The sequence below is a fragment of the Corythoichthys intestinalis genome, chromosome 14 (assembly GCF_030265065.1).
Source record: "Corythoichthys intestinalis isolate RoL2023-P3 chromosome 14, ASM3026506v1, whole genome shotgun sequence".
Classification (NCBI taxonomy): Eukaryota; Metazoa; Chordata; class Actinopteri; order Syngnathiformes; family Syngnathidae; genus Corythoichthys; species Corythoichthys intestinalis.
Window position 1 is genome coordinate 27,131,245 of NC_080408.1, and position 26,179 is coordinate 27,157,423.

A 26,179-nucleotide genomic window follows, 5' to 3' on the forward strand; every position below is an offset into this window, starting at 1 on the left:
TGGTCCCAGCTCCTTTCGGGTCATTGACCAGCTCCTCCTGTGTAGGTATTGGCTGATTACTCACCATTCTTAAGGTCATTGAGAGCCTACGAGGTAGATCTTGCATTGAGACCCAGTCTGAGGGAGATTGACAGTCATGTTTAGCTCTCTTCCATTTTCTAAAAATTGCTTTAACGGTGGATCTTATATCACCAAACTGTTTGGCAATTGCCCTGTAACTCTTTCCAGCCTTGCAGAAGTCTACAATTCTGTCACTGGTGTCTTTGGACAGCTGCTTGAGGTCTATGGTGTGGACAGGTGTTTATATGCAGCTGCCCACCTCAAACAGGTCAAAAAGTCATTCAAGTCCATCTCCACACCACTTATATAGGAGAATAAGTGGAGTGGAGGTGGACTTTTTAAAGGTGACTAACACGTCTTTTAGGCTCACAATTCTAGCTAATAGACAGGTGATCAAATACTTGTTTGCAGCAGTATGATACAAATAAATTGTTACAAAATCATACACTGTGATTTCAAACCCGCCAATCATTTCTAAGTGGGAGAGCTTGCAAAATCACGGTGTTGAAATACTTATTTTCCTCACTATCTTTTAGCAGTATATCTGTAACCTTACTTATGAAGAGAAACTAACTCCTCTCATAACTTCTTTGACAATTCCCTAGATTTTACCATGTTGCAGCACTGTTAACTGTCTAGATATAAGGAAATTAGTTTCACAGTCCTTTTAAAGCTGCTTTCTTTGTTGATATAGTACAAAAAAAAAGTCATTCAAATTGCATTTGTCAGTTTGAAAGCCTTAATTTGAGCTGATTATGGATAAGATAAAAAATAAAAGTCATACTTGCAACAACAACAAGCTCCAGTGGGGGTCGGAATATGTTGAACACAACTGAGTAAACATATTTTCTGATTTATTGAGGGGAGCAAGCTCTACATCCAAGTATGTTACCTATAATATGAGCCAGTCTATGACAGATGACAGTGTTGTCGGTACAAACCATACACGAATCAGGGCATGACGAGACGGGGAATTGTCGCTGGACAATGATGAGTAATAACATCAACACCAGCAAGAGGCCTGGAAACATTCAATTTCAATTCAATTGGTTGGAAGATTACCTTCTGAAATGGAATAATAAACCAATAGACTGCAACACAGTGGTTTTCAAAATATTGTAATAATGTTTTTGATGATGACGTGGGTTAGTACAGGGCACTTACTTGTCATGATGTATTGCAATGAATGCGAGGAGATAATGAGGTAACATGTCTCCAATCAGGTTGCAGGCTGTTAAAGTGTCATCATTGTCAATATCAACATCATTACATGTGTGGGCTGTTCAAACAGAGCTTTACATAAGCATCACCTTTATTTGTTTTCTTGCACTGTTCACTCCATCTCCCAGTGAAGCTGAATAAAATAGAACTGCTCTACCATCCCTGCATAAAATGTCAACATTTAGCTGCAGAGATATCTGTCAACTCTGGTGACTGACAAGCTATCTCCCCACGCCCCCAGAGAAATCAGCTGGACAGAAAAAGGTTTAGAGTGAACAGAGAGAAAGGAACAGTAAATAGAAGAAGAGCTTTACAAAAAAAAAAATAATAATAATAATCATTAAATATGTATGCTAAAGTACCTAATACAGTGGGGCAAATAAGTATTTAGTCAACCACCAACTGTGCAAGTTCTCCTACTTGAAAAGATTAGAGGCCTGTACTTGTCAACATGGGTAAACCTGAACCATGAGAGACAGAATGTGGAAAAAAAACAGAAAATCACATTGTTTGACATTTAAAGAATTAATTTGCAAATTAGAGTGGAAAATAAGTATTTGGTCACCTACAAACAAGCAAGATTTCTGGCTGTCAAAGAGGTCTAACTTCTTCTAACGAGGCTCCACTTGTTACCTGTATTAATGGCACCTGTTTTAACTCATTATCGGTATAAAAGACACCTGTCCACAACTCTCAGTCAGTCACACTCCAAACTCCACTATGGCCAAGACCAAAGAGCTGTCGAAGGACACCAGAGACAAAATTGTAGAACTGCACCAGGCTGGGAGGACTGAATCCAGTGGCGCCACCAGGGGGTGGCCAGGGGTGGCCGAGGCCACCCCTATAAATTGGTTGGCCACCCCACTGGCCACCCTGCTTGCCAGTATATCGTTAGATTGCTGTAGCATCAGTTATGCATTTCATCCCAAATGAATGCATTTATTTTCTTTTGTTAAATGTAGTGCTGTCAAATTTATCGCATTAACGGGTGGTAATTAATTTTTTTAATCACGTGAAAATATTTATCGCAATTAATGAATTCGCGGTACGACTCACTCACGCTGTACTGCTCATTGATTTCAAAGGAGGCTTCAGTTCCATTCACTGATGTTTATTGCTCTTCAGAACACCAAACAACGTAGAACTAAATAAAAACAAACATATATTCAATTTGAACAACGCTAGCATAGCAGCAAAGACGCTAATGGCAAAATACAATACAAAGTTGCACTGACCACTTTAGCCTGCATTCAACCAATGGCAGTCTTCTCAAACGCACTCTTCTCGGTCAAAGGTGATGCTTCAACATGAAACTTGCATGAAACTGTTACATTTACAACATTGTTAACGATGAGAAAATTATAAAGATATACAATATGCATCACATGCGTGAGAAACCCGAACGCACCTGCTCTCTTTCGCTCCAAAAATGTAAAGCTTCCGGTTAGCGTCGTAGCGTGTGCACTTCCGGTTAGCGTGTCAAAATAAAAGCATGACGTATTCAAAAATGAATGCAGATGCCTGCAGCTACACTCCCACCATCACACAACTGTGTGATTAACTTGAACATTTACAGTGTATTATCAACAGACATTGAAAATTTTAACATAGGTACATAGAGCCACTTTCAAAAACTGTTCAATAAACTGTGGATCTACTTAATCAGCCTCAAGTAATAGAACTGTCTTGTGGATGGGCCTTTCAATGTAAATTGGCTTTGTTTTGAGATTACATTGACTGTCATGTATTGCATCTTTAAGTAGTAGTTTGAGTTTTCTGACCTTTCCATCAGTTCCTTGGAGAACTTCAACTACTCTTGCCAACCTCCACTGATTTCTTGGGCAATCATCTTGCAACAAGACAATGTCATCTACTTTGGTATTTCTCCTGGTTTTGTTCCATTTGCTTCTTCGTTGCAGATTCAGCAAATACTCTTTCCGCCACCTGGTCCAAAATACATTAGACAGGAATTGAACTCGTCTCCATCGTTTTTGAAGATAAAGATCGTCTCTTGTGAAATCTCCAGGTGGTGGAGCGATGATTGACGATTTCATTGTCAAGATATGGTTGGGCGTCAGGGGTTCTGGTCCTGACGGATCATTAAGATGTTCTGTGGACAACGGTCGACTATTCACTATAGCCATGACTTCATATAGGAAAGTCCTCAATGAAGAACTGTCTAATCTTCCAGCAGATTGGTCTAGGACGGATGTGAGAACACTTCTTACAGTGCGGATTTGTCTCTCCCAAACGCCGCCCATATGACTGGAAGCAGGTGGGTTCATGACGAAATCGCATCCTAGCTTTTTCAACTGTTCTTGTTCTAATCCTTTCATTAGTTCTTGGAATTCGTTGCGTGCTCCTACGAAGTTCGTGCCTTGGTCACTCCGCAGTTGACTTACACTGCCCCTTATGGCAATAAAGCAGCGCAGTGCGTTGAGGAATGCATCAGAGGAAAGATCATCTAATACCTCAATATGAACCGCTCTTGAGCACATGCAAGTGAATAAAAGCCCATATTTCTTCAATTCTTTTCTTCCATCCTTGACAGAAAATGGTCCAAAGCAGTCCATTCCACTGTAGGTGAATGGAGGGGTTGCTTCCATCCTCTCTAGTGGAAGGTCTGCCATTTTTTGTCCTTGATTGCACTTTCTGAATTTTCTGCATTTGATGCACTTGAAGATGGATGATGACACTTCACGACTACACCCTATGATCCAAATACCATTGGAGCGTAGTGCATTAATTGTCATCCCACGACCCTGATGTTGAATCTTCTCATGATGGTACTTTATCAACAATCGACTTACGTGATGTCCTCTTGGGAGAATGGCTGGGTGTTTGATGTGTGGATGGAGTGTGGACTGTGTCAATCTTCCTCCCACCCTGAGGATACCTTGGTTATCCATAAATGGATTCAACTTGTGCAGCTCAAAGGACTTATTCCTTTGTAGGTCTTTAGCTCGTTTTAGAGATTTGATTTCATCCCTAAACACTTCTTCTTGAACCATCTTGATTATGAATTGTTCAGCCTCTTTTCTTTCTTCTACTGTTGTAGTGTCATTGGATCTTGTTTTAAGACCTGTCAGTTGTTTAGCCAAACGTTTAAGTCTTGCAATGGCCTGTACAGTTCTATTCCAATCTGAAAAATTTTGAAGTCGATCTAACAGAGATCTTTGTTCCTTTGTCTTTGTTGTATGTACATGTGCTCTTTTAATTTCTGGATCATCTTGGTCTAGCTCTCCCACCTTCATGTTTTCGCTTGTAGGAAGGTTCTTGTGCCACAAAAAACTAGGTCCTGTGAACCAGTTGGATTTCACAAGCTCCTTTGTGGTACGTCCGCGAGAGGCATGATCTGCAGGGTTATCTTCTGAGGCAACGTATTGCCATTGACTTGGTGTGGTGCTTGTTTTGATCTGTTGTATTCGATTGGCTACGAATAAATGAAATCGTTTTTCGTCGTTATTAATGTATCCAAGAACAACCTTGGAATCAGTCCAAAAGTAATTATGTAGATCTTCAATCTCCATTTCACTTTTTAGCAGATCACTTATCCTTGTGGCCAACAGTGTAGCTGAAAGTTCCAATCTTGGAATTGTCGTTATCTTTGTTGGCGCAACCCGTGCCTTTGCCATGACAAGCACACAATGAACCTTTCCAGACTCTGACACAGCTCTGAGATAAGAACACATGCCATAGCCTGAGGTGCTGGCGTCGGAAAAATGATGAAGTTCATACTTGTGAACCTCCTTGGCATTCAGTGGTATGTAATGTCGTGGTATCTCCACGAAAGACAAATCCTGGATGTCTTGCAACAATGCTTCCCACTGCAGCCTGAGTTCTTCAGAAATGGGCTCATCCCATCCTAACTTCTCTTGGCACATTCTTTGTAGAATTTGTTTGCCTTTCAAAATGACGGGCGCTACGAATCCAAGGGGATCAAAAATTGAAGCCACTGTTGACAGTACTCCTCTTCTTGTAAAGGGATGGGTTTTTATTCTCACTTTAAATTGAAACTTATCTGAACTGATGCACCATTGGACCCCGAGAGCTCGTTCCATCTTGTGTTCTCCCAAGGCCAAGTCTAGGTCAGCTACACCTTCAGCGCGTTCCTGCTTAGGGATTGTGGCAAGCACATTCTTGTTATTGGTGATGAATTTGTGTAGGTGGAGCTTACCAGCATTGCAGAGCTCTCTTGCCTCTCTAACAAGCTGTATAGCTTCTTCTTCACTGTCCAAACTTATCAATCCATCATCAACATAAAAATTGCGCTGAATGAACTTTACGGTAGCTTCGCTAAACTTGCCTGTTCCTTCTGCAGCTAGGTGCTTGAGCCCAAAGTTCGCGCATCCTGGTGACGAAGCAGCGCCAAATAAGTGAACCTTCATTCGGAACACTGAAGGTGGAATTTCCATATTTCCTTTTTCCCACCACAGAAATCGGAGATAGTCTTGGTCCTTTGGTGCAACATGGAACTGATGGAACATTCGCTCCACATCACACATGATTGCTACTTGTCCTTTGCGAAAGCGAAGCAAGACACCTACAAGGGTGTTCGTTAGGTCAGGCCCAGTAAGTAGATGCTCGTTTAAGGATGTATTCTGGAATTTAGCTGAACAGTCAAATACCACTCGAACCTTTCCTGGTTTATGAGGGTGATAAACACCATGGTGAGGGACATACCATGAGGACTGGTTGTTTATCTCAGACTCTGGAACCTTTTCAGCATCTCCTCTAGCAATTATGTCATCCATAAAGGCAACATAATCACTGCGATATTGATCATTTTTATTTAGACGTTTCTCAAGACATCTGAGTCGATGTTCAGCACACACTTTGTTGTTCGGCAGTGATGGTCTATCTTCTTTAAAAGGCAATGGCATTTCGTAATGTCCATTCCGCTTTTGCTTGATGCCATCATTTAGCTTTTTCAAGAATGTAATGTCTTCTTGTGATGTGCAAATTTCTTCACTGAACTTCTCAGTAAAATCTGACTCAAAAACCTTGAGTATATCTGCCGGTGTGATCACTTCTTTGACTTGGGTTCGACAAACAAACTGGACCTCTGTCTTGATCTCTGATGAGGACTTGGTAGCCGGTAGCACCTTTCTCATGATGATATGATGACTCACGCCGATTCCATCTTCGTGGTGGTAATCAATGTCGGTGTTGCTGTTGCCAATAATGCTCCAACCCAACACAGACCTTTGGGCGTATGGCTGGTTTTCGTTGCCCATTACAACCTTTCTGGGAAGTAAGGCTTGCGGACAGTCATAGCCAATTAACAATCCCACTTCACAGTCAAGCTCAGGAGACATTTCATCTGCTAAATGCTTTAAGTGAGGCCATGATTTTGCAGTTGAGCTTGTGGGTATATGGGACCTGTTTGCTGGTATGTAGTCTCTTGTATATGTTTTTGGAAGTTTAATTTTAGTTTCACTGTTGAGGCCTCTTACTTGTAGTCCTTGCACTCTTTGACTTTTCACAACCTTTGTTTTTGATGTTATGGTTGACACTTTAAGTTCGACTGGTGTTTTGTTGGCGCACAATGTTTCTGCTGCATCTTCAAGAATGAAAGTTGTGTCGCTTTGACTATCAAGTAAGGCATACATCAGAAGTTCTCTTTCAGGTTCTGCTATCGTGGAAACATAGACAGGAACAATAGATGAGGTTCGAGTACTGTTTATTTCTTGAATAACTCTGTTAGAAGTTACTTGTCGTGTTTCTTCGTTTCCCAACTGTTGGTAATTGTCTGCGTGGCTCTCAGTTTTGTTTTCTTGTTTGTTATTTAAACTTTGCTCTTGGTCTTTCTTTGCACGATCTCGATGCAGACATGTGGGATGTCCTTTTCCACATAATTCGCACACACTCCTGGATTTGCAAACCTTGGAGTTATGTCCAGATTTTAGGCACCCGAAGCATAATTTTTCCAGTTGAACAAACTTTACTCTTTCTTCAACAGTGTTTTCCATAATTTTGCGACACCTATGAAGACTGTGACCCTTTTTCTTGCAAAATAGACATGCAAGGCTGGTCTTTTCACTTGTATTTGTGGTAAACGTCTTGACGCTGACCTTCTGACTTCGTTGAAACTTGGACTGTTCCCGTTCAGTTGGCTTTGATCTTTCTTGTTCAGCCGGCTTCAGCGCATGTAACGATGTGATCGGGTTACACGCTATTCGAGTTTCTGTGTTGAGGAATCTTACGAAGAATTTGAAATCAGGGAACATGCTGTTTTGATCTTGATATATTGTTACTTCTCTGTTCCAACGTGAGCTCAACCAATCTGGGAGTTTGACAGTAATCTTTTGATTTTCCACACAGTCGTTCAGTATTTGTAGACCTTGAATGTATGGCATTGCAGACTCCACACTGCTCAGGAAATCGACGAAGTCACGCAGGTTGTCAAAGTCTTTATGGCCAATTTTATGCCATGCATATATCTTGTCACGATATGATTTGGCAACTACAAATGGGTTACCGAATCTTTCTTCAAGTACATTCCAAGCAGCACAATAAGCACTTTCTGTTCCTATTATAAAATGGCCTTCTATTGCTCTTTTGGCTGTGTCACCAACATATTTCCGTAAATAGAACAACTTTTCTTGAGTTGGAAGATTCTTGCGATCGATCAAAGTGCAAAAGGACAACTTCCAGTCATTATACTTAAGAGGATCACCTGTAAAGATCTCAGGTTCTGGAATCGGAACTCGATTTGCTGTAATTGCTTCAGCAATAGTTCTTGCGAGATCATTAGAAGCATTGAGAGGGACCGGTGCTTGAGTTGTAGGAACTTGGCTGCTTACTGGTGGAACAGAAGGAGAGGTTTGGATAAATACATTTGGAACAGCAGTTCTGATGGGTTTTACATCATGTTGATGCTGTACTTGTACAGACTTGGGTTGTTCCTCAGAAGCTATGGAGACTTGTGCTTGGTGAGATGGGAAAAATGGTTCACTTAAAGGGTTAAGTGTAGTTGGTTGATTGAGAGCTTCTGAATAAACTTGGAACCTTGCTTGTGCTGCAACATGTCCTTTGAGTTCTTCTAGACGTTCTATTTCTCTTCTTTTCTGTTCCAGCTTAAATTTTCTACTTGCGCTCTCTGCTATGAATTTGGCTTTTTTCTTAGCATTTTCTGCTTCAATTTCAGCTGCCACAATTTGGTCCTCTAGCTCAAGTCTTTCAATTTCTTCTCTTTGTTGATGTTGAGCATTAATTATTTTTAGTACCTCTTGAGTTGCCACAACTTCAGCTTCTGCTTGTTTTACATTAAGGGACAAGATTGACGAGTGGGAAGATGATTTGGAAGAAGTCTTTGACTTACTGGTTGTGGCTGAGTAAATGCTGGACACTGTGCTGTCAAACACTGACTTAGAATCAGGCCACAATATGTCTTTATCATCACCACTTCGATATTGTTGAGCATTTAAGTTTGCAGTTTTCGTCAATGCCTGGCATGTGTCATTTATTCTTCGAATGTCAGGCTCGGGAATTGCAATGTCTCTTATTTGGAGGTAGGTTTCATCAATGTCAACCTGTATGGCGTTGATTTCATTTATAACCTCTTCGATCAGATCTTCACCATATTTATCTTTAATTGACCGCTTTAAACCATTCATATGATATTTCCATCTTTTGTACATTTTCACAATTCTTCCATTTAAATTGCTCAATTTGTCATTTAACAGACTCATTCCCTTTTCAGTGAGCTTACGTGTGCGTCCAGTTTTCTTAATTTCAGGAGGCAGTTCTTCATCATCTGTACCAACCTGAGATTGATCAACTTCTCTTCTTGTTTCAACTTTAACATCCACTTGATGTGAGAAGACAGTCTGCATTGAACAATTACCTTGAGTGGTCTCTTCAGCAGGCGGGATAACATTTTCCTTTGTGTGTGGCATATTAAATGAAGTATGCTTAACTGGTTGAAATGTTATTAATTGGTTTCTATGAGTGAAATTTAAATGTAACTCTTATTGTGTACTTTAACTTGACTTTTGTGTGCGCATTAAAAGTACATCACACTGACAGTTCTATAATGAGTGCGCAAATGGTTAATGATGTGTAAACAATTCTCAATAATAAAAACAATTATTATGAGAACTCACTTAAAATACTTAAATATGCACTTGGAACATTTGAACGTCAAATAGAATGGAGAATTACTTATTTGCTTAGACGTGCAGAAAATACGCTTATAGAAGAACACTTATGAAAGTTCGTATGACACACTTAATGGCAATTAACAAGTACTTGCGCTATTTTAAAGACACAATATTCATGTGCTCGCTTGTGTAGCCTTGTCCACTTGCCGCTTGGATTCACACGAACCGCTCACACGTGATGCTTCCCCTTCCGTAGGTCTGCAGCCGATCCTTCTTCACCTCCAAGTCTTTCTTCACGACGCAAAAGTGTTCTACTGTACTGCTCATTGATTTCAAAGGAGGCTTCAGTTCCATTCACTGATGTTTATTGCTCTTCAGAACACCAAACAACGTAGAACTAAATAAAAACAAACATATATTCAATTTGAACAACGCTAGCATAGCAGCAAAGACGCTAATGGCAAAATACAATACAAAGTTGCACTGACCACTTTAGCCTGCATTCAACCAATGGCAGTCTTCTCAAACGCACTCTTCTCGGTCAAAGGTGATGCTTCAACATGAAACTTGCATGAAACTGTTACATTTACAACATTGTTAACGATGAGAAAATTATAAAGATATACAATATGCATCACATGCGTGAGAAACCCGAACGCACCTGCTCTCTTTCGCTCCAAAAATGTAAAGCTTCCGGTTAGCGTCGTAGCGTGTGCACTTCCGGTTAGCGTGTCAAAATAAAAGCATGACGTATTCAAAAATGAATGCAGATGCCTGCAGCTACACACGCATTGCCGCAAACAGCCTACAATGGCGCCGTTTTACTTATATACAGAGATAAGAGGCAGTGTCAAGTGAGTGGAGTAGATACAAGCATTCATTGAGGCCGTGATTTTAATTGGCAAAAGCTTTGTCATCTCTCCCAAAGTAACTATAAATATCGTTGGAAACGACATGGGGACGAATGACAGGAGTTGATCTTTTTATTAACACCCTGTAATGTACCCAATGCAGAGAAGATATAGCATTTGCAGCCACCACACACAGTCATGGTTGCACCACTCCCTATCGTGCATTTGGGCAGAACAGTTAAGTCGCTACAGTATCACTTACTGAAAGCTCAACAAATAGACTAGATGGCAATATTTAGTCACAATATACAAAACAAACTCACATTTATCCTTTAAGAATCACAAGTCTTTCTATCCGTGGATCACTTTCACGGAAAGAATGTTAATAATGTTAATGCCATCTTGTGGATTTATTGTTATAATAAACAATTACAGTACTTATGTACAGTATGTTGAATGTATATATCCATCTTTCCATTCCAACAATAATTTATAGAAAAATATGGCATATTTTAGAGATGGTTTGAATTGCGATTAATTACAATTAATTAATTTTTAAGCTGTGATTAACTCGATTAAAAATTTTAATCGTTTGAAAGCCCTAGTTAAATGTACACCTTATGCCTAATATATACACAATGCAATAAAAACAGAATTGTTGTGGAACTCAAAATGTTGACAGGACAGTTATGGACTATGCACATTAAATAATTAGTAACATCAAATATTACACAATACACCAAAGTATATCAGTAGCCGTGTCCTAAAGTCTTTCTGATAGTTTTCCCCTGACCTTTTTACTGCAATAATATAATGAAAACCTGAAATTATGGCTTTTAGTTTTGGCCACCCCAAGATTTTAAGTGGCCCCATCTGGCCGCCCCTATGAAAAATTTCTGGAGGCGCCACTGACTGAATCTGCAATAGGTAAAAGGCTTGGTGTAAAGAAATCAACTGTGGGAGCAATAATTACAAAATGGAAGACATACAAGACCACTGATAATCTCCCTCAATCTGGGGCTCCATGCAAGATCTCACTCCGTGGCGTCAAAATGATAACAAAAACGGTGAGCAAAAATCCCAGAAGCACACAGGGGGACCTAGTGAATGACCTACAGAGAGCTGGGACCACAGTAAGAAAGGGTACTATCAGTAACACAAAGCGCCGCCAGGGACTCAAATCCTGCACTACCAGACGTGTCCCTCTGCTGAAGCCAGTACACGTCCAGGCCCGTCTGCAGTTCGCTAGAGAGCATTTGGATGATCCAGAAGAGGACTGGGAGAATGTGTTATGGTCAGATGAAACCAAAATAGAACTTTTAGGTAGAAACACAGGTTCTCGTGTTTGGAGGAGAAAGAATACTGAATTGCATCCGAAGAACACCATACCCACTGTGAAGCATGGGGGTGGAAACATCATGCTTTGGGGCTGTTTTTCTGCAAAGGGACCAGGACGACTGATCTGTGTAAAGAAAAGAATGAATGGGGCCATGTATAGAAAGATTTTGAGTGAAAATCTCCTTCCATCAGCAAGGGCATTGAAGATGATTCAGCATGACAATGATCCCAAACACACAGCCAGGGCAGCAAAGGAGTGGCTTCGCAAGAAGCATTTTAAGGTCCTGGAGTAGCCTAGCCAGTCTCCAGATCTCAACCCCATAGAAAATCTGTGGAGGGAGTTGAAAGTCCGTGTTGCCCAACGACAGCCCCAAAACATCACTGCTCTAGAGGAGATCTGCATGGAGGAATGGGCCAAATTACCAGCAATAGTGTGTGAAAAGCTTGTGAAGAGTTAGAGAAAACGTTTGGTCCCTGTTATTGCCAACAAAGGGTACATAACAAAGTACTGAGATGAACTTTTGGTATTGCCCAAATATTTTCCAACATGATTTGCAAATAAATTCTTTAAAAATCAAACAATGTGATTTTCTGGGTTTTTTTCCCCACATTGTCTCTCATGGTTGAGGTTTACCCTTGTTGATAATTACAGGCCTCTCTAATATTTTCAAGTGGGAGAACTTGAACAATTAGTGGTATACTAAATACTTATTTGCCCCACTGTACCTAAACAGACAATTCATTCTTCAATTTACCTTGCATGTTTTTGGAATGTAGGAGACCGAATGATTGACTAACTACATCATTTCTGATTTTATAGTCAAAAGTCCTAGACTAAATCTTTCAATAGCATATACAGCACTGTATATTCTGTTTTTGAAAGTATTGCACAACAAATGTAATAAATAAGCAGAAGGTCATACTCTCTCTTGCTGGTGATAGGTGTACACACCACTGCTCAAAAACACACATTTTACCATTAAAAATAAATGGGACCATACAAGAAAAATTTGTGACACAGAGCCTTTACAACTACAATGAATTTTCCAAAACATATTTTTGAAAGGGTAAATATAAAACAACTAACATAATATGGAAGTACTACTATGCAAACCCGTCTTGTAACAGAGATGTGGCTGAATTCAAAATGAATCAATCATACCTAATTAAACTCAAACCAGAGTCAGCACACAACTGCCATAATTTAATGTGTCTTTAATTTATTGAAAGGAAAATTGGGGCGTTTTTTTTTTTTTTTTTTTTTTTTAATTGCTTTCCAGCAAAAGCCTCAATGTTTTGGGCCAAAACTGGTATTTCAAACTGTTCATTAGTCTAATTGACCTTTATGCAACTGTTGCATACGCAATTTCATCATCAAATCAGCCCGCTTGTCCTTATTAGGATCACGGCTGTGCTGAAACTTGCAATAGCTGACTTCGACCTTGGACAAGAGGTGAGCTATATACTGGGATAGCAGTCAGCCATTCATTTTATTGTGAGGGAAATTGAGGTCATCCCCAGGATGCTGACTGACGTGACACAAAGACATTCAGACATATCATGTTTCGGTAATAGCTTTTACGAATCGATCGTGTTCTGGGCTTGTGGACTATAATCTTCTCGAATTCTTCTCTAAACAAACTCATTACCCAGCAACAAGTTGATAGGAATAGTTCATGTGAAAAATGCCTACTTGGGAAGGAAAATAAATGCAGCAAAAAGTAGAAAATAACATGGGCAAAATAAACACTATGTAGTATCCAATACTATTTTGATGTTACAAACTGTTACAGAATTCGTAGCTGTTTATGACTGAATGCTAAATAAATGTACTAAAGCATGTTTTACTGTTAGTTTCATGATAATGACATTCATACTTAATAAAACAAACACTAGTGCTCTACAATCTACATCCTACATGATTGTGAATTTTGCTTGTAAATCTCGTTTTAGGAGAATCTTTTGATGAAGAGTAACAGCATCTAGCAAAAAAACTAATGAACAAATGAAATGGCCTGTTTTATACTTCAATGACAAAAGGCCTTTCAAAAACAAACCCTATAGCTGAATGAGTAAAGGAAAGAAACTCACCTGACGATCAGATGGGATAGCTCGATCCCTTTTGAATATGTTCCACAGACACACATTAAGCAATACCTGAACAACTAACGCGGGTGAGCCTCATGTAGTCCAAAATGTGCTGCTGTGTATGTGTATCTTAGGTTACCTAAGCCACTATGGCGCACACTCAGTAGAACCAGCTGTCACCCGAGAGGAGAGAATGTTGTGTCTGACACACACACAAAAAACATACAAGTTGACATTTTTTTCTTTTAAAATTTATGATGATCAATGTGATAGTCACACAAGTATTTGGAAGGTTCATGTGTTCATCTTCAATACAGATGAATTCATATATTTGTGCCGTGTTTGACTATAAAGCTGCTGAGGATAGACATTTCTACTAAAAAAAAACAATAATGAGTGTCATTTAGTGCAATTTATCATCAGGCATTGATTCCTATTATAACCAGCTCTACTACATGTAGATTAATTGCTATTTTGTAAAAGTAGAGAGTAGTCTTATTGTTCAATAAAAAGTTCAATTGCACTTAAATATGACAACACTTCTTGATTTATTTTGCCATTAAAATGTCACCCTGTAATTTGGTCACATGATCACATAGTCAGCACAATCTTTCCAGTGGCCCCTCGGCATTCGATTATATCATGGTGGGCCTGAGCAGCCTTGTCCAGTCGATACTGGTCCCCGACAATTGGACGCAGCCAACCAGCTTCCATCCCAGCAAAAAGAAATGCTGCACACTCCTTCCTCTCCGTCTGAGTGAGGACAACATTTTACTCACTTGGCTATTCAATAATTGGGTTTTATTAACCTTGTAAGTTTTTGCAAAAATGGTAAGAAGAAAAAAATGTTTTGTATCTTTGTGCTCACACTTGACTATAATGATATATGAGCATTACTATACCTGACTTAGGCAGTGGCTAATGACAGAGTGAGGAAAATAAGTATTTGAACACCCTACGAGTTCTCCCACTTAGAAATGATGGGCCGGTTTGAAATTTACATGGTAGGTGCTTGTCCACTTTGAGAGACAATCTAAATCTATATTTTTATTTGTATTATACTGCTGCAAATAAGTACTCAAACACCTGTCTATTGGCTAGAATTGTGAGCCTCAAAGATCTGTTAGTTGCCTTTAAAAAGTCTGCATCCACACCACTTATTTATTCAATAAGTGGTGTGGATGTTGACTGTTTTGAGTCTGACTTTTTGAACTGTTTGAGGCGGTTAGCTGCATATAAACACCTGTCCACCCCATAGACCCCAAAGAGCTATCCAAAGACACCAGGGATGGAATTGTAGACCTCTACAAAGCTGGAAAGATTTACGGAGCAATAACATTGCAGCTTGGTGATATAAGATCCACTGTTGGAAGAATTATTATGAAAATGCAAGGAGCTGTAGGTGACTGTCAGTCTCCCTCGAACTGGGGCTCCAATGAAGATCTACCTTGTAGGGTCTCAATAATCCTAAAAATGGTCAGGAATCAGCCAAGAACTACACAGGAGGAGCTGATCAATGACCTGAAAGGAACTGGGCCCACCATTTCCATGGTTACTGTTGGGAGTACATTAAGACGTGATGGTTTAAAATCATGCATGGCATACAAGGTTCCCCTGCTTAAACCAGCACACTTCCTGTTTTAAATTTGCCATGGACCATTTGGATGATCCAGAGGAGTCATGGGAGAAAGTCATGTGGTCATACAGTGGGGCACTGCCAATGGGAAAACCCATTGGCAGTGTATCAAATACTTGTTCTCCCCACTGTATGAGATCAAAATGGAACTTTTTGGTCTTAATTCCACTCATAGTGTTTGGAGGATGAAGAATGATGAGTACCATTCCAAGAACACCATCCCTACTGTGAAGCATTGGGGTGGTAACATCATGCTTTAGGGGTGTTTTTCTGCACATGGGACTGGACAACTGCACTGTATTAAGGAGAAGATCACCAGGGTCATGTATTGTGAGATTTTGGAGAATAACCTTCTTCCCTCAGTTAGAGCATTGAAAATGGTCATTTATGGGTCTTCCAACAACCAATGGCCCGAAGCAGATAGCCAGAATAACCAAGGAGTGCTTTGTAAAAAGCACATCAAGGTTGTGGATGGGCCTAAGCAGTCTTCAGCCCTAAACCAAATTCAAAATCTTTGGAGGAAGCTCAAACTCTGTGTTTTTCAGTGACAGTCCTGAAACCTGATTGATTTAGAGAAGATCTGTGAGGAGCAGTGGTGCAAAATCCCTGCTGCAGTCTGTGCAAACCTGGTAAAAAGTTACAGGAAACATTTGACCTCTGTGATTGTAAACAAAGGCTACTTTACCAAATATTGACATTAAGCCTGTCGCAATATGCAATAATTCCATTTATCACGCGATAAATAAAAATGAAGGCGCTAATTTTTCCGCTGCGATTTATCGCCTCGCGTCCACGTGCGTGCACGCGTGCGTCAGACGTGCTGTTAAAAGTTTGGATTCCTCGTTACCAACTGCGCAAAATGAATCTTCGTTCCAGGTCCGGCAAAAATTTGCGCCGGAGTCAATCGTTCCCATTATATCCTATTGTTCAACGTATACCGGCCGCGTCAGTGCTCCGGAGTGACTGTGGACCATCTACGGCGCGCCGGTGTTCTTGACGTGTGGGCGCTCCCGTCAGGAGTGACATTTCACGCGGGGCGGCTATTTTCCGGCACAACGCCGGATATTTACAACTAGACATGTGCCGGTTACCGGTTTCACGGTTTACCGTGGTGTGAAAACGTCGCGGTTTCAAAACCACTAAAATTTTCCGTCATACCTTAGTAAGGTATTCACTATTTTTCATGTGCCAAAATGCAGCCGAAGTGGCTTGGTGCGGCACCGCTCACCCCTTCCCGTTTGTTGCCGTGAGTGTCACTAAACAGCCAGCAAACCCAAAAACAAATCCTCCAAACACAAGGCGTACTTTTCTTCAATTTATTGAGCTCTCAAATCGTGGTGAAATATACAAATAAATACATTTAAAACGCTGTACAATTGTATTTTTCCACGTGTGATTAGGTTCAACAGGATAGCAGTAGCTCCATTAAAAAGTTCGCCAAAAACAAAACACACATTTTCCTTTCAAATTCAATATACAAACTAACTAAAACTTACAAAGACGAATGTTAGCCTAGGCTAAACTGGGAGAGCAGCTTCTTTTACGTCTCACAGCCGCTGAGTGAGAGAAAAGCTTGAATGCAGGGGGGAAAGAAAAAGAATCGCGTCAAAGATCGCTAATTGAGAGAGGAGGTCTCAGTCCTCACTTTTTTTTTTTTTTTTAGATGAAACCTTTCCTCAACAATATTTACATTTTAACTAATTTATAAAACTAACTTATACATTTTTAACTAACTTATTAACTTATGAATTCTTTGTTCTTTTTAACACAAAGGGATGGCATCATGTAGACTAGAGTTGACACAGTGGCTGAAAATGGCGAAACTTCACTTGAGCTTCCCCCCTCAAAAAAAAAAGTCATACAGTATATATTTTTAATTTTATTTAGAAGTGTTTTTACTTTTTATAGCAATTATTTTGTTCTTACTCTAATATTGAGCAACTTGAGCTGTGGCTGTGGGTATAGTCTAGGTTCTATTTATTTTAATTTTATATAATATTTGTTATTTTTTCTTAATTTATTTATTTTCACATTATATTCATGTTCCAATTTGCAAATATGTTTTGAAAAAATCCTGTTCAATGGATTTTTTTTTTTTTTTTTAAAACCCATACATCTCAAAATTTTGGAGCTATAATTGCAATACCGTGAAACCGCGGTATTTTTGCTCACGGTTATTGTACCGTGAAAATCTCATACCGGCACATGCCTATTTACAACGAAGTCCGCCAAAACATTGTTACCGACTTGGTTGCTACGAACAACCTCGCTTCGACAACGTACAGCTGAATGAAATTAAGAGCGCTGTGCTTCAAACTCGTCCTGTTTATGAAAGTTGATTGTCATATGCTGGTGTTGTGTAGTAATGAGCAGACGTGACTTCAGCGGGGCTTGCTAACTTTTTTTAATGCGCCCACACACTAGATATCATGAAATGGCAAACTAGATGTCCTATGTCCCATGCCATTGGCTACGTGAGCCCAGAGTGATTATGGGACACGTTGTCCATATACTACATGATGATGTGACGTTCTGCTGCTGGTTAGATTATGTTTTGTTACAGAGCTCATTGTGGGGGGCGTTCCTGACGTCGCACCTGCACTCAATGCGGCTCATCAACACAGCATTTAAGCACGGCTGATCCCGAAGAAAGCTGCCGAGATATTGCTTGCTGATCGCCATTGCATTTTCGCACTATTGCCTCGTTACTCTCGCGTATTCCGGCCTAGGATTTTGTTTGTTGTGCTGCTCTTCGGCGTATCTCTACCTTGTGCAGGTATTTGAGAATTTGTATTTACCGGCTATCTGCCTATTGTCTCAGTTACCCTCGAGTTTGCATTATTGAGCCCCGTCGACCTACTGTCACGGACCCTTTTTGTTTTTCTGCCTTTCCGCAATCGCGTGTTGTTTTTCGTTAGTGCTTAATAAACCCTTGTATTACCGAGCCCCGTTGACCTACTGTCACGGACCCTTTTTGTTTTTCTGCCTTTCCGCAATCGCGTGTTGTTTTTCGTTTGTTGTTAATAAACCCTTGAACGCCATCCTCGCTTGTTGTCTGCTGCTTGGTCCAACCTTATTTCCGCATTCGCGGACGTAACAGATGAATTCTAAACTGTCATGACTGAATGGAAGTTAAGAAGGCCAAATCAATCCATAACAGTGACTATAGATAATGTTGCAAATATTGTTAATTCAGTACGTGGCACAAATGGATTCGGACCACAAATAGGATGTCTTGCTCATGTAGTAAACCTAGCTGCTAAAAGAGCTGTAGCAATCAACAGTGTGCCCTGCCTCACTTTACAAACAGTAAAGATTGTTCTCAGCACTTAAATTTTTTTCAGATCAGTAAGAAGTAAGCACATAAATATTATACACTAAAATGCATGTTTATATGATGGCAATAAAAAAAATAATAAATAAATAAATTAAAAAAATTAAAAAAAAAGAAACAAAAAATATAATTGTTATTTTTTACGGAGCATTAAATGTATTGAATCGGATCGAAAATCACGTCCCCCGTATCAAAAATCGTACCGAACCGTGACTTAACTGTATCATTGCATCCCTATGGAACACCACTGCAGAAGCTACGATGGGAAAAGTTTTCATATGCCTAAATGCTTAAGTTATTAAGTGCAATTTTATTATTATTTTTTTTAAACACATTTGATTTATTCTGTGTTTCTGTGCGGTATCAATATTGTTGTTTTTTACTTAAGAGGCATGGTCTATTGTTTTTAGTTGTGATTTCTTAAAAAGTATTTTTGAATTTAAGAGTAAATATTTATCGCGTTTAAATGGGTGTACTTGATCTATTAATATATACTGTATTCTCACTGTGTTATTGTAAATTGGTTTAAAAAAATGGGGGGGGGGGGGGGGGGGCGCACAATAATATCGCATATCGCAATAATTTATGAGAGAATTTATCGCCCACTAAAGTTTGTTATCGCGACAGGCCTAATTGACATTGATTTTCTCAGGTGTTAAAATACTTACTTGCAGCAGTATAACACAAATAAATTGTTAAAAAATCATACACTGTGATTTCTGGATTTTTTTTAGATTGTCTCTCACAGTGGACAAGCACCTACCACGAAAATTTCAAACCCGCCCATCATTTCTAAGTGGGCGAACTTGCAAAATCGCAGGGTGTTTTCCTTATTGTAAGATAGTAAACTTGTCTCATTTCTTTTTATAAAGAAACCACACGCATAACCCCATTCATATACTATAACAGCTTAGTCTTTCATTCAAACTGTAAAATGTCATAAAATAGTGCTTTTAAATTGTTAAATGTTCCAACAACTGTTTGATGAAGTAAACCGATTCAATACAGTGACTTCTCCATATCCGATTTTGTTTAGTTTTTTTTTTTTAAGAAAAAAAAATGAGTCATTGACACAATTTATATCAGCGTTTTACCCACACACAAAAAAAAAGTCAATTAGCAGCACATTTTTGAATGAATAAGACTTTTGTATTACTTGTGTACTGATAAGTTATTTTTATGTTTTATACTTAGAACTTTTATTAAAAACTTTCAAAAGTTTTATGTACTTAAAACACTACAGTTGTAGACTACAGTTAAGTCAGGAAGCTGTAATAAAATATTATTTCTGAAGACAATAGTCCTCAATTTTGTCTTCATTGTTACGTCATGCCTAAAACAACATCAATTTAAATTGTAAAAGGTAATTGAAAAAAGTAACATTGATCAGATCAATCAATCATTTAATTAATCATCTGATTAATTGATTATAAAAATAATCATTAGTTGCAGCCCTAGTGTATAAGCAAATGTGTTATAATGTATGTGTTGTAAAAATTATTTCAAAAAATTATTATTATGATTACTAAATAATTAGGATTATTCCCATTATACACTAGCAATCACCATTGGATATCTGTTGAGGTTGTATTTGATAATAGTTTACCGGTGTGGCAGAGAAAAGGGAAACTCCTATAATGCTGCTCTCTTTGGCCATTGTGTCTCTGGGGTTAATTTCTATGGGCCCTCTTGAGCCTACAACCTAAAGAGAAGAGAACATGTTTGTACATGATGCTGAATGGAAAGTCCATTGTACATCAGAGTAATAGTGAAGACCCAAGTGAAAGAAAAGTACTGTGAGATACAGAGGTTGCTAAGATACTGACCGTTACACGACCTCCAAATTTCATCATTTGGAGGTCTTTGTTAAGGTTGACATTAGACAACATTTCCACAATCACATCTACTCCTTGGCCTTCTGTGGCTCCCTGCAACAAAAACACCCAGAAAACAATAATGACATTCAATAAAATTGCATCACAATGTTTGCTTACTACAACGTACACAATATTGTGTTGTGTTGTAATGACAGAAAGTGATTGTACCATTATTTTGTCAGTATAGTCAACCTCTCTGTGATTAAATGTCAGGTGAGCTCCATTTTTGGCCACAAGCTCCATTCCCTCTTTGGTCCCAGCAGTCCCCAGCACCCTGAGGCCCAGCACACGAGAGAGCTGACATGCTGCCAGACCAACCTATCCACGCATGAGAAGATTTTTTTTTCATTTTTTTTTCAATTAACATTTGTTAAAAAAAAAATTTTTTTTAAATAAATAAAAAAAAACTCACCCCTCCACTGGCTCCATGGATGAGGACAGTCTCTCCTGCCTTTACATGAGCCCTGCAACACAAATAGAAACAACTGACTTAATTTGTCATCTGAGATTGAAGGAAAAGTTTATTTCTTCGATTCTTCCTTTGGGGTTGCAGTTGATATAGCACTAGTTCACTGAAAAAAGCCACTTAAGGTGATGTCAGTTGTAAACATGTCTATGCTAAAATCGCAACTGAAGTTACTAATATAACAAATAGTGTCCATTAATTTTCTAATCTAAACCCCTGATAACAAAAGTGTTGTACACCCCTTAGAAACTACGTACATCCCTAAATGTCCAAATTGAGTACTGCTTGTCATTTTCCCTCCAAAATGTCATGTGACTCGTTACAGGAGTGCTGTCAGCTTGGCTGCAGAGATTGAAGAGGTGGGGGGGTCAGCCTTTTAATGCTCAGACCATACGCCGTACTCTACATCAAATTGGTGTGCATGGCTGTCACCCCAGGAGGTAGCCTCTTCTGAAGACGGTACACAAGAAAGCCCGCAAACAGTTTGCTGAAGACATGTCAACAAAGCACATGGATTAGTGGAACCATGTCCTATGGTCTGATGAGACGGGCGGGCTGTCTTGTGTACCGTCTTCAGAAGAGGCCTCCTCTTGGGGTGACAGCCATGCACACCAATTTGATGTAGAGTGCAACATATGGTCTCAGCACTAACAGGCTAACCCCCAACTCTTTTATCTCTGCAGCAAAGCTGACAGCCTCCTGTAACGAGTCACATGTCATTTTGGAGGGAAGATGACAAGCAGTACTCAATTTGGACATTTAGGGATGTATGTAGTTTCTAATGGGTGTACTCTCTTTTGTTGTCCGGGGTTTAGATATTAATGGTTATATTTTGAGTTATTTTGAGGGGAAAATAAATGAACTCCATTATATAAGCTGCACAAAGACTACATTTCATTGTGTCAAAGTGTCATTTTGTCAGTGTTGAAAAGATATACTTCTGCAGAAATGCAAGGGGTGTACTCACTTTTGAGATACACTGTATGTTAGGCTACTCGAATGAAATTTAATACCTCCCATGTGAAATTTAATGCCATACCTCAAAAAATATAATGCTCATCAAGACATTTTAAAAAACCACATATAGTAAATAAGACCTTTTAAGACATTTTAAGGGGCCGCGGAGACCATGGGTGCATCTAAAAGCCTTCAATTTTGTCAAAAGAACATGCCTCATAATCCGATGCACTGTATATATGGACCAATATTAGTTCATCATGGCAGAACATTCACTTTTGCACAGCTCCATTTAATGGATGCATTACGCAAAGTCAACCACTACTACTACTACTACTACTACTGCACCTTATAATGCAACATGCCTAATGCAGTATATGAAAAGAGTTTTAAAGTAGGCCGTTCGCTGAACGTGCGCCTTTCCTCCAATGTGCCTTATAGTGTGGAAAATATGGTACAATAATGTATGATATTAGTTTTTGGTCTCTGATTAAAAAAAAAAAAAAAACAATGCCCACAAAAATGACACTTATATTTAAGTACAACTTATATGTTTTTTCTTCTTCATTGTGTATTTTTATGGCTGGTATGACTTACACTCAGTTGGGATTTATATTCATTTAACAACAGATTTGCATGTCACATGTGTGCCAAACCATTCATGGGGTGTAATACCTTCACATCATGGTTATGATGCCCACTGAAGAGGCTAGTTGAGGTGTTGCAGTTTCATGCAGCTGAAACTCGCCCACATTTGGCTAGTTGGCAGGGGTCAATGTCATATCATAGTGACAAGTGTGGTTCACTTGTTCCATATGTAATGTGCTTTGAGGTAACTATTGTTATGGACTTAAAGTATATGGACTTGACGCATATGTATGAAGAGAGAAAAATCAATATTGATACTGTCTTACTTGTGAACCAGAGCTCTGTAGGCTGTGAAGTATGGGATGCCGATTGCTGCTCCCTGGCTGAAGTCTAATGTATCAGGCAGCTTGTGGACATTGTCATGTGCAGCTACAGCAAATTCTGCATAACCTCCAGTCAGAGTGGACGTGGTAAAGACACGATCCCCTGTCTGGAATGAAGCCACACCGGAACATATTTACAAAACACCATAGAAATTGCACGGGCATTGGACAAATCTCAACAGAATTCAACGAGAACATTCTGAACAAACAAAAAAGCTCACACTATTTGAATCATGTTGAGTTTAGTGATAAAAATGTACTTTTCATGTGATAAATGACGTATCCAATCAACTTCCTAGTACCTGCACTGCTGTGATGCCCTCTCCGACACTTTCTACCATGCCAGCTACATCGGTGCCAGGTGTGTATGGAAGCAAGGGCTTCCGGTTGTATGTCCCAGCACGGATGTATGTTTCCACAGGGTTCACGCCGCAGGCATGGACACGTATTAACACCTACACCAAATACACAAGCATGTTAAGCTACAAGAAGTAATTGCAATTGTTTTTTTTCTCGACACGTCTCTACAACATCGTGTGGACATCGGGGACAGTGCCTCTGGATTGGAAGACCGGGGTAGTGGTCCCCCTTTTTAAGGGGGGGGAGGGGGGCGGAAGGTGTGTTCCAACTATAGAGGGGATCACACTCCTCAGCCTCCCTGGTAAAGTCTATTCAGGGGTGCTGGAGAGGAGGGTCTGTCAGGAGGTTGACTCTCGGATTCATGGGGAGCAGTGTGCTTTTCGTCCCGGCCGTGGAACAATGGACCAGCTACCCACCCTCGGCAGGGTCCTCGAGGAAGCATGGGAGTTCACCTAACCAGTCTACATGTGTTTTGTGGATTTGGAGAGGGCGTTTGACCGTCTCCCTCGGGGAGTCCTGTGGGGGTGGTCCGGGAGTACAGGGTACCGGGCTCCCTGGTAAGTGTCCCCACCGACTTTTAAGCAACCTTATTTGTATTATGCAATGAGTTCAGTTACATAGGTCATTTTTTTAGGTTGGCTTCCCACTTGTTATAAGGATATAATTGACCCTACCATTATTAAGTGAATTATTTTCATTATGTTTAGACTAACATTTACCCCTTATCATCTCCTAAATGTGTCGGTCCTTCCCCACTGCTGATGACTTGCATTCATCTAAAATGTATTTATTTTAGGGCTGTCAAAATTATCGCGTTAACGCGCGGTAATTAATTTTTTAAATTAATCACATTAAAATATTTGTCGCAATTAACGCACATGTCCCGCTCAGACAGTACTCTGCCTTTTGGTAAATTTTACAGCAAGGCTTTTTGTGCTGTCTAACAGCGAACTCTTGTGGTCACTTTGCGACATGGTTTATTATTTTCTTGCCAGTTCAATATGGCTGCACGACGTCTCGGGCTGACGCCTACGTTGTAATGTTGTGCTTATATGATCCTTGGACAAGATTTGTCCGTAAGTATGGTTGTTGTAAAGAATGTACATATTATGTTAGTAAGCGAAATGTTATATTTTTTGTATGAGACTCTTTTTGTTTATGTTTAGTGAACATGTATAGCGTGCTAAGCTAACGTTGTTGCTAATGCAATGCATGTGTACTTTTTTTTTTGTACTGTAGTTTTACGACAGTCTAAAGAGGAAATTGGTTTGAGGCTATTTTTTTAATAAATCAGATGAAAAAGGAAGAAGTCTGATTATTAAGGCGTCGTTCCCTAGCTGTCTAGCTTTGGAAAAAGTAGACACTTCGGAGTGAGGACAGCATAGACAGATTTAAATGACAGTAGAGTGAAATGCCCACTACAGTCCTTATGTACCGTATGTTGAATGTATATATCCATCTTGTGTCTTATTTTTCCATTCCAACAATTTATTTTACAGAATATATATATAATTTACAGAAAAATATGGCATATTTCATAGATGGTTTGAATTGCGATTAATTGCGATTAATTAATTTTTAGGCTGTAATTAACTCGATTAAAATTTTTAATCGTTTGACAGCCCTAAATTATTTTCTACATTATTTATTCAAAAATGTTTTATTTGCAGCCTATCCAAACATTCTTTCAGATAATCATACATTAATCATAGTCGAGGTAAAAAGTTTTCATTTTTTGTTGAGTTTAGCTGTGCCTGTGGACAAGGGCAGTCGTGTCTTACCTGAAGGAAGGCTCCATTTTTATTTATTTTTGTTATACCCTGACTAAGACGTTTTTTCAGTTGTATTTAATTTATTGATTTGGACAATGTTGAGTGGTTTTAAAACAAATGTTTACATTATGCATTCCTGGATAGTTAAGATATTATTAACAAGTTAAAATATTGCAATTTAAATTGGCTAATAAAATCTTATTCTGGATGTTTTCAAAAGGATTCTTTAGTAGGTATAAAAATCAAAGGTTTGATTTGAACAGTGTGTCACCTGAACCAAAGCACATGAAAGTTGTTATAGGTCAACACAGATTTATTTTGCATTGATCATTTAGCCTATCGATTAATTACTCATATTCGTGAGAAATGTAGCCCTGACGGTCTTATTTTCCGTCTCCAGCAAAATGCGTACATGCAGGTTATGCTGTTATATCGTCCCTACCAATGTTGAGACCAAACGTACGCCCTTGCATTTTGAAATAGCAAACACCTTTTAGTGTGCAAATTCAAATACTGCTCTGTGCTTTCGAGTGGGCTTCCGAGAGTCACAAGTCGAATGGCGTGAACAGACTTGCCTGTCCACTTCCAGGCTGCGGAACTTCTACGTCAGCGCACAGTTTTAGGACTGATGGAGCACCGAACTCGCTCACTCGGATCGCCCTCATTAGCTTCAAACCTGACATACTGCACCGACTATCAAAACAAAAACGACTACTACTAATGAGTCGTACTCACTGTTTATACTGTTTACATTTTTCTTCTTCTCTTGATATTTGAGACTATTATTCAGAGCAGCGCCACTCCAAGGAAAAAGACAACATCGTGGCGTAAACAACCACCTGAATGAAATAAATAACAGCAGACTTTATACTTTAACCACGACCAACAATTGTAAATATGTTCAATAACTGGAAGTCTTCTGGGTAGCATTACTACAATGCCACACGGATTTTCTACATCACCAAGCGGGACTGCTAATGAGCAACAGGTGGAACGTTCGGAGGAAATATACCAACTATATTTTCCATTTCTAAGTATGTAAGAGGATGGCGTAAATTTGAAAACGTCTATATTACTGTTTAGTGTTAAGATTTAGACGATGAACGGTGTGGTTAGTGTTGTCATTTTTTTCCCTTTTTTTTT

General features: G+C 39.3%; 1 protein-coding gene across 3 annotated transcripts; it reads right to left on the reverse strand.

Moving 5' to 3' along the window:
• Positions 1-987: 987 nt before the first annotated feature.
• On the reverse strand, positions 988-25,934 carry cryz (crystallin, zeta (quinone reductase)). 3 transcript variants are annotated; one of them, XR_009066971.1, is made up of 11 exons: positions 25,772-25,934; positions 23,207-23,359; positions 22,848-23,011; positions 20,923-20,974; positions 20,679-20,828; positions 20,460-20,561; positions 20,240-20,335; positions 13,667-14,416; positions 1,371-1,443; positions 1,225-1,291; positions 988-1,081 (listed from the first exon to the last, which is right to left on the reverse strand). XR_009066971.1 is itself a non-coding variant. In XM_057857531.1 (8 exons), the coding sequence occupies exons 1-8, from the start codon at positions 25,717-25,719 to the stop codon at positions 14,255-14,257; spliced, it is 987 nt and encodes a 328-aa protein (XP_057713514.1). In that variant the 5' UTR covers positions 25,720-25,765; the 3' UTR covers positions 11,565-14,254. The 3 variants fall into 3 exon arrangements, 1 of the variants encoding a protein (XP_057713514.1); XR_009066970.1 differs by lacking the exon at positions 25,772-25,934 and adding an exon at positions 25,612-25,765 and having other exon boundaries at positions 993-1,081; XM_057857531.1 differs by lacking the exons at positions 988-1,081; positions 1,225-1,291; positions 1,371-1,443; positions 25,772-25,934 and adding an exon at positions 25,612-25,765 and having other exon boundaries at positions 11,565-14,416.
• Between the last annotated feature and the right edge of the window lie 245 nt (positions 25,935-26,179).

Excerpts from the sequence above, each read along its gene's own strand:
- cryz (XM_057857531.1), bottom strand. The coding sequence starts at position 25,719 with ATGTCAGGTTTGAAGCTAATGAGGGCGATCCGAGTGAGCGAGTTCGGT. Across the intron at positions 20,336-20,459 it reads AATTTGGAGGTCGTGTAACG|GTTGTAGGCTCAAGAGGGCC; the intron begins GTCAGTATCTTA and ends TCTTCTCTTTAG. Across the intron at positions 14,417-20,239 it reads CCCTTTTCTCTGCCACACCG|ACGGAGAGGAAGGAGTGTGC; the intron begins GTAAACTATTAT and ends GTCCTCACTCAG.